The sequence below is a fragment of the Neomonachus schauinslandi genome, chromosome 16, assembly GCF_002201575.2.
Source record: "Neomonachus schauinslandi chromosome 16, ASM220157v2, whole genome shotgun sequence".
In the NCBI taxonomy this organism is placed as follows: domain Eukaryota; kingdom Metazoa; phylum Chordata; class Mammalia; order Carnivora; family Phocidae; genus Neomonachus; species Neomonachus schauinslandi.
Window position 1 is genome coordinate 33219654 of NC_058418.1, and position 11564 is coordinate 33231217.

General features: G+C 45.4%; 1 protein-coding gene across 1 annotated transcript in view; it reads right to left on the minus strand.

Moving 5' to 3' along the window:
- The window catches only part of PRSS54 (serine protease 54), a 12074-nt gene extending 1249 nt beyond the window's left edge, over positions 1-10825 (minus strand). The window contains 5 exon segments of the mRNA XM_021704302.2: positions 3055-3186; positions 3753-4011; positions 7268-7439; positions 10737-10785; positions 10787-10825. Coding sequence (XP_021559977.2) covers positions 3055-3186; positions 3753-4011; positions 7268-7439; positions 10737-10785; positions 10787-10822 — 648 coding nt within the window. The 5' untranslated portion in view covers positions 10823-10825.
- Between the last annotated feature and the right edge of the window lie 739 nt (positions 10826-11564).

Genomic DNA, 11564 nt, shown 5'->3' on the forward strand with positions numbered 1-11564 from the left:
TCCGCCTTTCTGGCCTGGAATGCTCCCATTTTTCCTTCTCCTCTCTGCTTTGTTTCCATCCTTCATTTAATCTGCTCCCTCCTCCGCACACTCCTGCGGAGGTCAGAGTCACACTTCCCTGGGAGCACTGGCTGGGCAGCTTCACAACCTGGCCACCCTGACGACTGCCTTTCTGGGTCCCCTGCTCATCAGCCCTGCCCATGCTCCCACAGGAAGTCCTCTGCCACTCTGCGATTCTGCCACACAGACCCTATCTCCCTTCAAGGGAGTGCCTGGAAGCTTGGCCCCCTTCCCCACATACGTGACCCTGGTGAGTCACCTACTGGTCTCCGAGTTAAAGTGCCTGTACCTCATGCAGAGCTCCTAACACAGTGCCTGGCATACAGTCTGCATTAAATATAGAATTAGTTACCATTATCCTCGTGTCTAGAAAAGGCCATCAGTTTTAGGTGGAAAGCTGAGAAATACGGGAATAGTAACAAGACAACTGCCAGGTATAATTTATCTTACCTGCCCCACCGCAAGCCTCCCCTTAAGGGAATACCTGACCCCCCACTCCAGCCCCGTGGTCCATTTTGCCCCAAGAGGGGTTGTCATTCAAAGGCTAGACAGCCCCTTTGATTTGCGTGGTCTGCCTCTGTAGAAGGACAGGGCAAGCCCACATTGCTCTTGCTGTCGCAGGGTGCCATGGAGCAGAGGGAAGAGATTTCATCCCAAGTCCTGGCTAGCAGTGAGAAGGACTGTTGAACCGGCTCCCGTCTGCACCCGATCATGTCTGCTTGGGGCAGAGAGGCTCTCGGGCCAAGCATGGCCTGGTCGCCCCTCCTGTCACCAGTCCCGCCTCCAGTTTACTTTAACTGTGGTTTCATAGCTTGAAGAAGAAAAACGATGCAATTTAGGACAAATGGTTTGATGAATGACTGTGTAGCAGACCTGCCCGGCTGTGGCATGGTTTTGCATGTCGCCGTTCCACCCCGGGGGTAGAATACACTGCTTTTCTCTTCCTCATAACCTGTGGGACAGGACTTCTGAAGCCCAAGCAGCTGAGAGAAGTAGTACAGGGGCGCCTCTGGAGCAGCCCCACCTCATCTCCCAGAGGAGCAGCCCCAGCTTAGAGGGGCTCTTTCTTTGTGTGATCCTCAACCTTGACATTGAACGAAAGCCCTAACAGTTGTGGGGAAAAGGGAAGAGGTGAATTCAGAGTGATTCTGCTTTGGGTTGGGTTTCTGGGGACCCATTAAACAGATACTGGACTTGGGTGGTTTATTCTACTACCATCTACATATTTGAATGACTTTGAGGATCTCTGGACCCTAGAACACTCTTCTGAGAGAAAAGGATCCTAGGTAGACAAGTCACTGTTTGTCTGTCTGAGCCAGTTTGCAAGCACAGTTCAAAAACAAAGGACTGACTGCGGGGGTGCTCCAGGTAAAAACCAATAGATAAACACCAATCTGAACTTTGCAGTTAGATTTAAAGAGGTAATCATTTAGAGTATGAGCAGCTTACCATATTCCTTTGAATCTAAGATGCTCTTGAAAAATGAACATCTTTGGAATGAGATGTGTCTTTTAATTGGTTGATGTCAGAGTTCAACTGGCAGCATTTTCTCTCTCTTGATATTCCATTAAATAATGGTGCATTCTACAACTGACAGCATCTTAGGTTTGATGAAATAAGGTGCTGGATCGATGGAATGGCTGATAGCAGGATTTGATAAATAGCTATGTTTTCTACTGTATTTTAACACATTATCTACTTTAAAAAGTTGTTAGTCTTCCACCTGGTAGAGAGTCCAGTACAAAGTAGGCACTCAGGGGCGCGTGGGTGGCTCAGTCAGTTAAGTGTTAAGATCCCAGAGTCTTGGGATCTAGCCCCGAGTCAGGCTCCTTGCTCAGCGGGGAGTCTGCTGCTCCCTCTGCCTCTGCCCCCTCCCCCGCCCTCACTTATGCTCGCTCTTTCTCTTTTGCTCACTCTCTCTCTCTCAAATAAGTAAATAAATAAAATCTTTTTTTTTAAAGATTTTATTTATTTATTTGAGAGAGAGAATGAGATAGAGAGCATGAGAGGGGGGAGGGCCAGAGGGAGAAGCAGACTCCCTGCTGCGCAGGGAGCCCTATGTGGGACTCGATCCGGGGACTCCAGGATCATGACCTGAGCCAAAGGCAGTCGCTTAACCAACTGAGCCACCCAGGCGCCCGTAAATAAATAAAATCTTAAAAAACAACAACAACAAAGTAGGCACTCAATAAATGTTGAACCAACTTTGGAAAGGCAAACTTACTGCCTAATGAAAGGCAGTCCTTCACGCATTTGCAATAAAATTACTTTTAGAAAGAATTGTCCCCTTTCTCTAAAATGCTTTCCTTAGATCATCTGGAAAAAAAAATTTCCCCACCAGGGAATCCTGAAAGTTACTTGAAGGAGAATAGATGATCAGCACTTTAGAAATTTTGGTGTAGAAGAAAGAAACTGCCTAGAAATCTGGTGGACCTATGTTCTCATCCTTACTGTAACATTAACTGTGTGACCTCTGTAAACCACACCTCCTCTGGGTATGGACATGAGGGAGCCTGGGCCAATGGTTTGTGAATTCCATCCATTTTGCTGAGGCAGTAGAACAACCACATCTATACAGCCCTCATCTGGATGAAGGGCAGGGCTTCTTACAGAAAAAAACTTCAATAACTGATGAGCAATAGCATCAGAGTCTAGGTTCCATAGAAGCTGAATACAGTGACCCCACCCTGTATATCTGCATGCATGGTTTGGACTCACACTTTCAAACTTTTAGCCAGTGAGAAACATCTATGACTTAGACATGCTTAATCATGTCACATTGAAAATGGTGACTGTTTAGTCCATTCAGTAGATTTTTATTGAGCATCTACTGTCTGCCAAGTGCTGGAGACAGCCATGAATCCCAAGTGCCAGTCCCTGCCAGTCCCTCATGGAGTTCACCATGCAATGAGGGAGAGTCTCCCTTCTCCCACCTCCCTTGAAGTGACCACTGCTTACTCTCAGCCTTTAGCTTTTATTCCATCATGTTCTTACCAAGCAGACAGCATCGGTTTCCTGCTGTATGTGATTGCCACATCCTGTTTTCTTGATTTTGTGTAAGGGACACAGGTCGATGTCTTTCACGGAGATTTTCCTCAGGATACTCATCGTCATGTGATTTCCTGTCTGGACCATGCAACAGAGAGCCAAGAATTATTAATAAGAATACATTGCCTGTATGTCAACTCAACTACAGCTCACATATCCAGATGGGAACGAGTAGAAAATGCTCTGATAAACCCCTTTTCCTTATAGAAATTAGAATTTGCTTTGAACTTGAATGTGAAAATCAAGAACATATTCTACCCTTCTTCCACATCTACGGAGAATACATTTCCTTGTTCATTTCCCCAGAACAAAAGAAAACAAGGATGGCTTAGCCAACAGGATAATCAGCTCCAGTTCAGGGAATAATCTCCCCTGGCCCCCCCAAAACTTTGCACTCATCTCAGGCTGTTTGCTGCCTACGTACTTCTAATTTTGCTGTAGGACTAGAAGAAAAAGGACCAAATGTAAGAATGGCCACAGAAAAGGCAAGCATTACAAATCTTGACTGATTACATGAAGTTTCCAGCCCAACTCCAGAATCTTGAGCAACCTGAATTATTAAGATAAGCCCTAGAATGGTTCATCCAAGTCACCCCCTCCACTAGCACACACACAGCCTCCTCTAGGAGAAGGCAGGCATTAACTGCAGATGTGGGATTCCATCCTGCCACCCAGCAGTTCCTCAAGGCTGGGGGCATATTCAGGTTTCTGTCGAGGAAGCAGATGGGCTGGATCAGATTGTTGAACCCTATCGGCGTGTCTGTCTTCAGGAGGGCTATGTTATTTGTCATGGTTTTATTATCAAAATCCTCATGGATGATGATGGTATTGACTGGATACTCTTCATGAGCAATCACTTTGGCATCCATCTTAGCTATACCAACTATAACGATGACGTCCTTCCTAGAGAGAGAGAGTGAGCAAGGGAATCTTGAGAAGCCAAGGCACGATGGAAGAGTCACCCTTCCCTGTTTCCGTATTTACTTTTTTTTGCTTGGAATACTCATCCAACTCATTTTTCCTGGGCTAATTTTTACTGACCCCTTTGGACCCAGTGCCTAGGAAATCTTTTCTGAACCCCTACTCTTGTGTCCTCCTTTGTGAGCCCACAGCATCTTGGGGATCCTCTATCTGAACATCATTTGTCCCACCACCCAAAGATAATCTGTTAAGTTATGGCTGATTATCTTTTTTTTTCATGCTTTTTCCATGTTTTTTTTTTTTACATAGTCATTGTTACCCCCAAGATGTAATCTTGACTCTTGATTTTAGCACTTAACAGTTTAACATAAACATCTTTTCATATTACCTACTCTGTAAATACTCTTCAGAGAAATTCCGATTTTAATAATGATGGAGTTCCTTTTGGGTGTTTTCCCTTTCTCGTCTTGGGAATCACCCAAAGAACTACAGCAGAGTCTAAGAGGACAGTCCAGAAAGAAACTGAGGATGTAGTCGTCTCCCATGAAATTATAACTCTTAAGATGAACGCCAGAACAAAAACTCAAACTTCCCAAATTTGTCAGAAGAGACATACAGTATGCAAATTAGCAAAGGTGATAGAGTGAAAAGAAAAACCAGAAACAACAAAAGCAGAAAACATAACCTAAAATGAAAACAAGAAGCAGGAGTTTCATTCTGACCATCAGTTCAGAAGAGAAGAGCACAAAGTAAGACAGAGAGTCTCTTACTGATGAGAAAGAATTCAGTCTACGGTGAAAACATCATAGTCATAAACATCTGTAACACATGACATAATGTTCACAAAGGGAACACTCCAGGAAATAGAAAAAGCCAGACGCTTGTTCATGACAGATTTTCACTTACCTTTAGCAGCCTAGGACAGATCAAGGAGATTACCTCCCCCAATTTTATATATTAAATTGTACCCAAAGACAGAGAATGAAATTTGAATTTTAACTGCAGAAAATATTCACATGGATCACATATAGTAGACCACAAGGACAACCCCAACAAATTCCTAAATAGATCAGATCACCATGTAGTATAACTCAAAATTCAATAATGCCAGAAAACAAAACAGACAAAACACCCCTCTACCTGGGTATTTTAAAACTCTGTCTTTAATAAAGCCCTGAGGCAAAGGGAAAATCAAAACCAAAACAGACCAGATAGAAAATAGCAATAATGAAAACACTCCATGGAAAGCAGAAGCTTTCTGGAAGGCTAGTTGGCAACAGCTACCAATATTTGGCCCAGTCTTTCCACTCCTGTGTTATTCATGCTACAGTATATTGCATGCGTATGAAATAACATATGTACAAGTGTATCTACTGCAGCATTTTTTTTGGTACTAATAAAAGATCGGAAGCAACCCAAATTTCCATTAATAGAGGACTCTGCAATTATAGTAGATCCATCTTGGGATACTGCGCAGCTGATAAATGTGGGAGCTCTCCATGTAACGGTAAGAAAAGATGGCTCAACATTCCTGATAGAGTGAAAAAGGCTACGAGTGTAACACTGTGTTGGTGTGCTACCAGCTGTATTGGGGTTGTTATAGACTGAGCTGTGTCCTGCCAAATTTGTAGGTGAAGTCCTAGCCCCAAATGTGGCCGTATTTGGACAGAGAGCCTTTAAGGAGGTAATTAAGTTTAAATGGGCTCCTAAGTGTGGGGCTCTAATCCAATAGGTCTGGTGTCCTTATAAGAGGAAGCAGAGACACCAGGAGTACACGCACCGAGGAAGGGCCATGTGAAGACACAGCAAGAAGGCAGTGGTCTGCAAGCCAAAGAGAGAGTCTTCAGGAGAAACCAGTCCTGCTGATCTTGGACTCGATCTTGGACTTCCGGCCTCCCAAATGGTAAGAAATTTCTCTTGTCTAAGCCACCCTGTCTGTGGCATTTTGATATGGCAGTTCTAGCAGATTAATACAGGGGGAAGGAAAATTCTTTCTCTGTCAATAGATGTAAGAATCAATATAGATAAACCTATAGTTATATAGATATCCATAAATGCATTAATTAAGGAAGAATATTCAAGAAACCGATGATGTGACTATGGCTTAAGGGAGGGAGTTAGTCTCTGAAGGCCAGGGGAAAGAAGGAGTTGCTTTTCCTTGTATACCCTTTGGTTCCTCCTGAACATTATACTATGTATATGTATTTTCACTTAAATGCAGGTATTTTCAAAAAAATAAATGCATGTATTTTCAAATAATATAAATCATAGGTGTGAAAAATTCAGCAGCTGTACAATATTCCATTAAGGGTTTATACTATTATTTAGCCAAGTATAGTAATTATAATCTCTCCCCCCATACTTTGTGTATATACATTTATACACATATAAGGCATGTAAACAGTATATATAGAGATATGTATGTAATTATACATATTATATACTATGTATTATATGCTATACATATGAAAGATTAACTGATTTATTTATCTATGATAATTGGACATTACATTTCCAGTGTTTTGTGTGTAACAAACCATCCTATGAACTTTGTGCATAAAACTTTTCCAGTGGTTGAAGTTACTTCCTTAATGTTGATTCTCAAAAGTGAAATCATTGGGTCAAAAAGTAAGATGTTTTACCAAAAAAAATTATTCCTTTAATAATATTTGGAGTTTTTTCCCCTGTTTTACAAGAATGCATATTTACTGTATAGAATTTGAGGAATAGAGAAGTTCAAAGATGAAAATAGAAGTCATGTGCATTCTGAGCATCCAGAGATAAGTGCTCTTAAAGTGTTTGCGTATTTCCTTCAAGTCTTTTCTCTGTGTACACATATTTGTCACAGACACGTTGTTAAGGCTTGAGGTTAAGTATTTTAAGGTACAGGCTCCTATCAATTCACTTAACAAGACTAGAGTAAGGACCTCTAGTATCAGGAGTCAGTGCCTGTGATTGCAGTAAAATGGGGATGGATATCCTTCCTGCAGAAGATGGAGGAACAATCATTTCACCTTGTAGTCCCCACCGCAGAGAACACATTGGACAGCATGACTTTGGCAACTGGTGATTTTAAGACTCCCAAGAGTCCTGGCAGAGCAAGCACCGAGCCAGTAAAAAGCCCTGTTGCCCTGTTACCAGGAATCCACCTTCCAGGCCTCCCCAAGATGAGCAGGAAAAGGTCCCTCCACCCCCACCCCCAGGGGGCTGGGTAAGTCCCAAAGGCAGGGGTACTGGCCTGTTCTGCAAGACGGATGCGATGCTGATGATCCAGAACTCACTAAGGATGCTGCCAAAAGCCAGGTGGGTGTACTGGGAATCCTGCAGCGACACCACCCATGGGAATTCCTTGTCGTTGACCAAACCTTCCTCGGAAATTTCCATAACGTTGGTTTTCTGAATGCCACAACCTGCAGGGAAGGTGTGTGGGGGCCTCACCATTGGGGCAAAGATCAGACCTCAGGACCCCCTCTCCTGCTGGTTCCCCACTCCTTCTGGCTCTCCATCTTGGTCGCCACTAACTCTGCCACCGCCCCCTCGTTTCTCTTCCTAGTGGGTCTTCTTCTCCATATAAGATGCTTGATGACATCTTTGAGTCTAAAAATAACCTTAGGCTATCGATAATCACTCTCCTCTATGGGGCACTTAGCAGCCCACTTGCGGCAGTATCTGAAAACTACGTACATCAGTGGTCCTTGACATGGTCTGGCACCCTGGGAGTCAAGACCCTTTGCAGGGTCTGCAAGATGTAAACCGTTCTCATAAGAACACTAAGACTGTATTTGTTTTTCTCACCCTCATTCTCTCACTAGCGTGCAGTGGGCTTTCCCAGAGGCTGCATGATGTCATCACTCTCACGGCTAATAACACATGTGAACCTGTGTATTCTTGTGTTTTACAATTGTCCCAGTTTTTAATTGCTAATATGGTAAAGATGGGAAGATACAGCCTCATAACAAAAATTCTTTGTGGGGGTCCTCAATAATTTTTAAGAGTATAAAGGAGTCCCGAGACCAAAAAGTTTGAACACTGCTGATATTTACTACTTCATATAATTCCTCCAACTCAACTGGAGGCGGACACTGTCATTCTCCATTTGCGGATGAGAAAATTGAGTTCTAGAGCTGGTAAGCACTGTCCAGATTACACAGCTGGTAGGATACAGGGCCAGAATTCAAACTCCATACACCTTCAACCCCTCACAGTCTCCGTTCTAGCCACATTTCACATCCTCAGATTTGCCTGTGCTGTTCCCTTCCTGAGCAGTTGGCATGCGTGGCTCCCCCATGTCTGTTTTGCTCGCCAGACCTCTAGGGGTCCACTGGCAAGCGAGTACACTTATGGTACTAACCCGCAGTAAGTGCTCAATAAATCACCTGGTGAATGAACAAAAGTGTTTTGCCATATCAAGCACTTCCTGAGGTCTTGTCATCAAGGGGTTAAAAGGCCCCACCAGATGGAGGCTGTATCTGGCCCATTCAGGCCGGCTTGGCCTTTGACTTCCCAAGCCCTCAAGTGAGTTGCCTCCAACTGGGCAGTCTCTTGGGGAGTCTGGACTTTGTTTCAAATGAGAGTTAAATGTGGACTAAAGTTTTAAATAATATTCTCCCCCTGCCAGGTCTGGTTTCACCCGAGATGCTGTATTGCCCTGTATTTAAAAAAGTGGTCCATATTCTTAGAATCATGGAGAGTGTAACTGTGATAGAGCAGGCAGGACCCTTGAAGCACAAAGTCCCAGGCTGGGTGAGCCAAGCCTCCTGCTCTCCAGGCACCATTATGGAATGGCATACACATGGGGCGCTTTGCTCTCCTTGGCTGCTGACTTCCTCCCCGCCCTGTGTCCTCCCTCCCATGCCATATGCCCTGTCCCAAGAGTCCCCGAGCCCAACCTCCTTATTGGACCTAGAGGTGCCTATCTTGTCCTCAGTATGTAGAGTGGAGTGCAGGGATTCTCAACCTGCCTGCATATTTCATTCATGTGCTGCCCAGCACTTCCCAGGCCCCTGGGGATGGGGCCTGGGCACTGGCATTTGAAACAGCCTCCCCAGGTAGTTTCTAATGTGTATTCAGGGTTGAGAGCCACTAGTGTTTTGGGAGAGCCCTGGATGCAGTGTCCCAGATACAGTTGGCCCCTATGCTCTGAGACCTGGGACAAGCCACTTCACTTATCTGGGCCTCAGTTTCCTCTTTTTTTTTAAGATTTTATTTATTTATTTGACAGAGAGATAGAGAGAGAGTACAAGTAGGCAGAGAGAGAGGCAGAGGGAGAGGGAGAAACAGGCTTCCCGCGGAGCAGAGAGCCTGATGCGGGGCTCCATCCCAGGACCCTGGGATCATGACCTGAGCCTAAGGCAGCCGCTTAACCGACTGAGCCACCCAGGCGCCCCTCAGTTTCCTCTTTTGAAATGCATGGTAACACACCTCTTGGAGTTGTACAGATCACATGAGGTGAGGTTATGGGAAGGTGCTTTGCAAATTGTATCCTCATGACTGATAATGCTAAACCCAAAAAGGATTTTTTTTTTAATTGTAAACCACTACTCTGGTTGCTGTTTATAAATCCCAAACCACAAGTACTCAGTATTTGTTTCTAAATTGGTGGCCCTGGATGATGGGTGTGACATGGTGGGCACCACTAGCCAACTATGGGTCAGATCATTGGTGGCTACATTTTCAGCCGTTTATTCAATTCATGGGATATTGCAATCTCTAGTGAAAAGGTATGAATCTTACCAACCCAACAAGAACCTACAGGTGGGTGATGACTTTTGCTTTCTCAAAGCTCTAGTTGGCTAGTTTATTTGACATTATAAAACCCTTGGATATAATGAGGAAATCTGACCCAGAGATGAAATGTTTGCCCTGGGTCACTTGCCTGAGGCTTTTAAAGAGGGAGGAGAGGTGCTTTGTGTTTTGTGGGCATCCCTTGGTCTCTTTGGGGCTGCAAGGAGATGGAGTAGGCTAGGAAGGTAGGGGGTTCTCCCCTTGATGTGTGTGTGGGGGGGGGTGGAGGGAATTGGATGCTCTGTCATGTCTCCCATCTAACTCTGGGAAGATAGGACAGAGCCAGCTGGGGTGGCAGCCAGATATGACAGAGCTTGCTTGAGTCAGGTGCCCCCTCTCCACCTGCCCCTTTCTAGGCTGGAATCTTAGTCCTGGACAACCTGGAGGTCAGGGAAGGACTGAGGCCCCAGCAGGCTCCAAGGTACCTCCTTGCTCCTGGGTCCAGCCCTGCAATTGAGGGTCAGTTTAGCAATACAGTCTTTTGGTTTAAAGAGAAAAGCTTTCATCGGAACAACAATGCTGAAGTAGAAACACAGGGAGGGTGTGGTTCCCAAGTGTACCAGACTCACCGCAGGCCGCCCCCTCCAGGCATGGGGGGGACATCGGCCACCTGATGCTGCCTGGGGGATGAGCCCCAGGAAGAGCAGGGGGGCGTTCTGAAGAGGCCTTTCAGTAGCCTAAGGCTTACCTTCCTAAAGACACTCTCACTGGAGGATCAGCTGACATCAGACTGCTGAAGCCAGTCGCCTACATCCACGCCTCATGTTCCCCTTCATTGCCTGATCCCACCACCCATGCAGAGCACTGTGAGTCATCTTCTCCCTGGGTCCCTCTCTGGACATCAAGGGCCTTTTCCTGGACAATTCCCCCTGCCATGTGACACGAGCCGCTGAAGTCCTTATGGAAGAAAGAAGCACACTCACTGGCAGAAGAGTGAGAGACATAGAGCAGGACTAAGAGCATCCCTTGCATCTCTGCCATCCCCAAAGCAAACTGCAGCGGACACCATGGGCAGCTGTGAAAACACAACATCCAAAGGCACAGGCTTTTCCTCTCCTCCCCAAAGTGGCGATTCCCTATTCCACCCCTGGCATCGGATGCCCTGCCTCTTTCCTTTCCCCTGATGAAGCTTCCAAGACATGGGAAACAGACCTGTCACGTCCCAATTGCTTGGTTCCGTGCAGTGAAGAGCTCCGGGATCAGCTGCCCAGCGCTGATATTCTTAGGATTGGTAAGGTGGCCCACGGAGAGGAGGTAGCCCGAGCTTGTCAGTTTTCTCCTGGATCCAGCCAAGGTCCCCGGGCTCCCCAGAGTTTGGGGTTCAGAAAAGGTTGTTTTTTAACTCATGGAATTCGACCCTTTTCTTAACTCTGTAGCCATAAAATGCTGCTGAAAGGAAAAGCAGGGTTTAGTGCAAGCTCACCCCCAGTTTTGCCCATCCTACTACCCTCGGAAGGGCTTAAATAATGCTGGGATTTCTTTTAACTACTGAGAGCTTGTACTTTTACATAGTAACCGCCCAACATTTAGCTCAGTTAATTTGCACAATAACCCTGTGAGGTAGACAAGATCACTCTCCCCGTTTTACAGATCCAGAAACTGACATTCAGACACTGAGAAGCCTGCCCGAGGTCACACGACTGCCAAGTGGTAGAGCTGGAATTTGAATGGGAGTCTGAGTTCAAAGCCCACGCATGTCTCATCATCCACCATACCACCAGGCCCACCCTTGCCTCAAACAATGCACAATA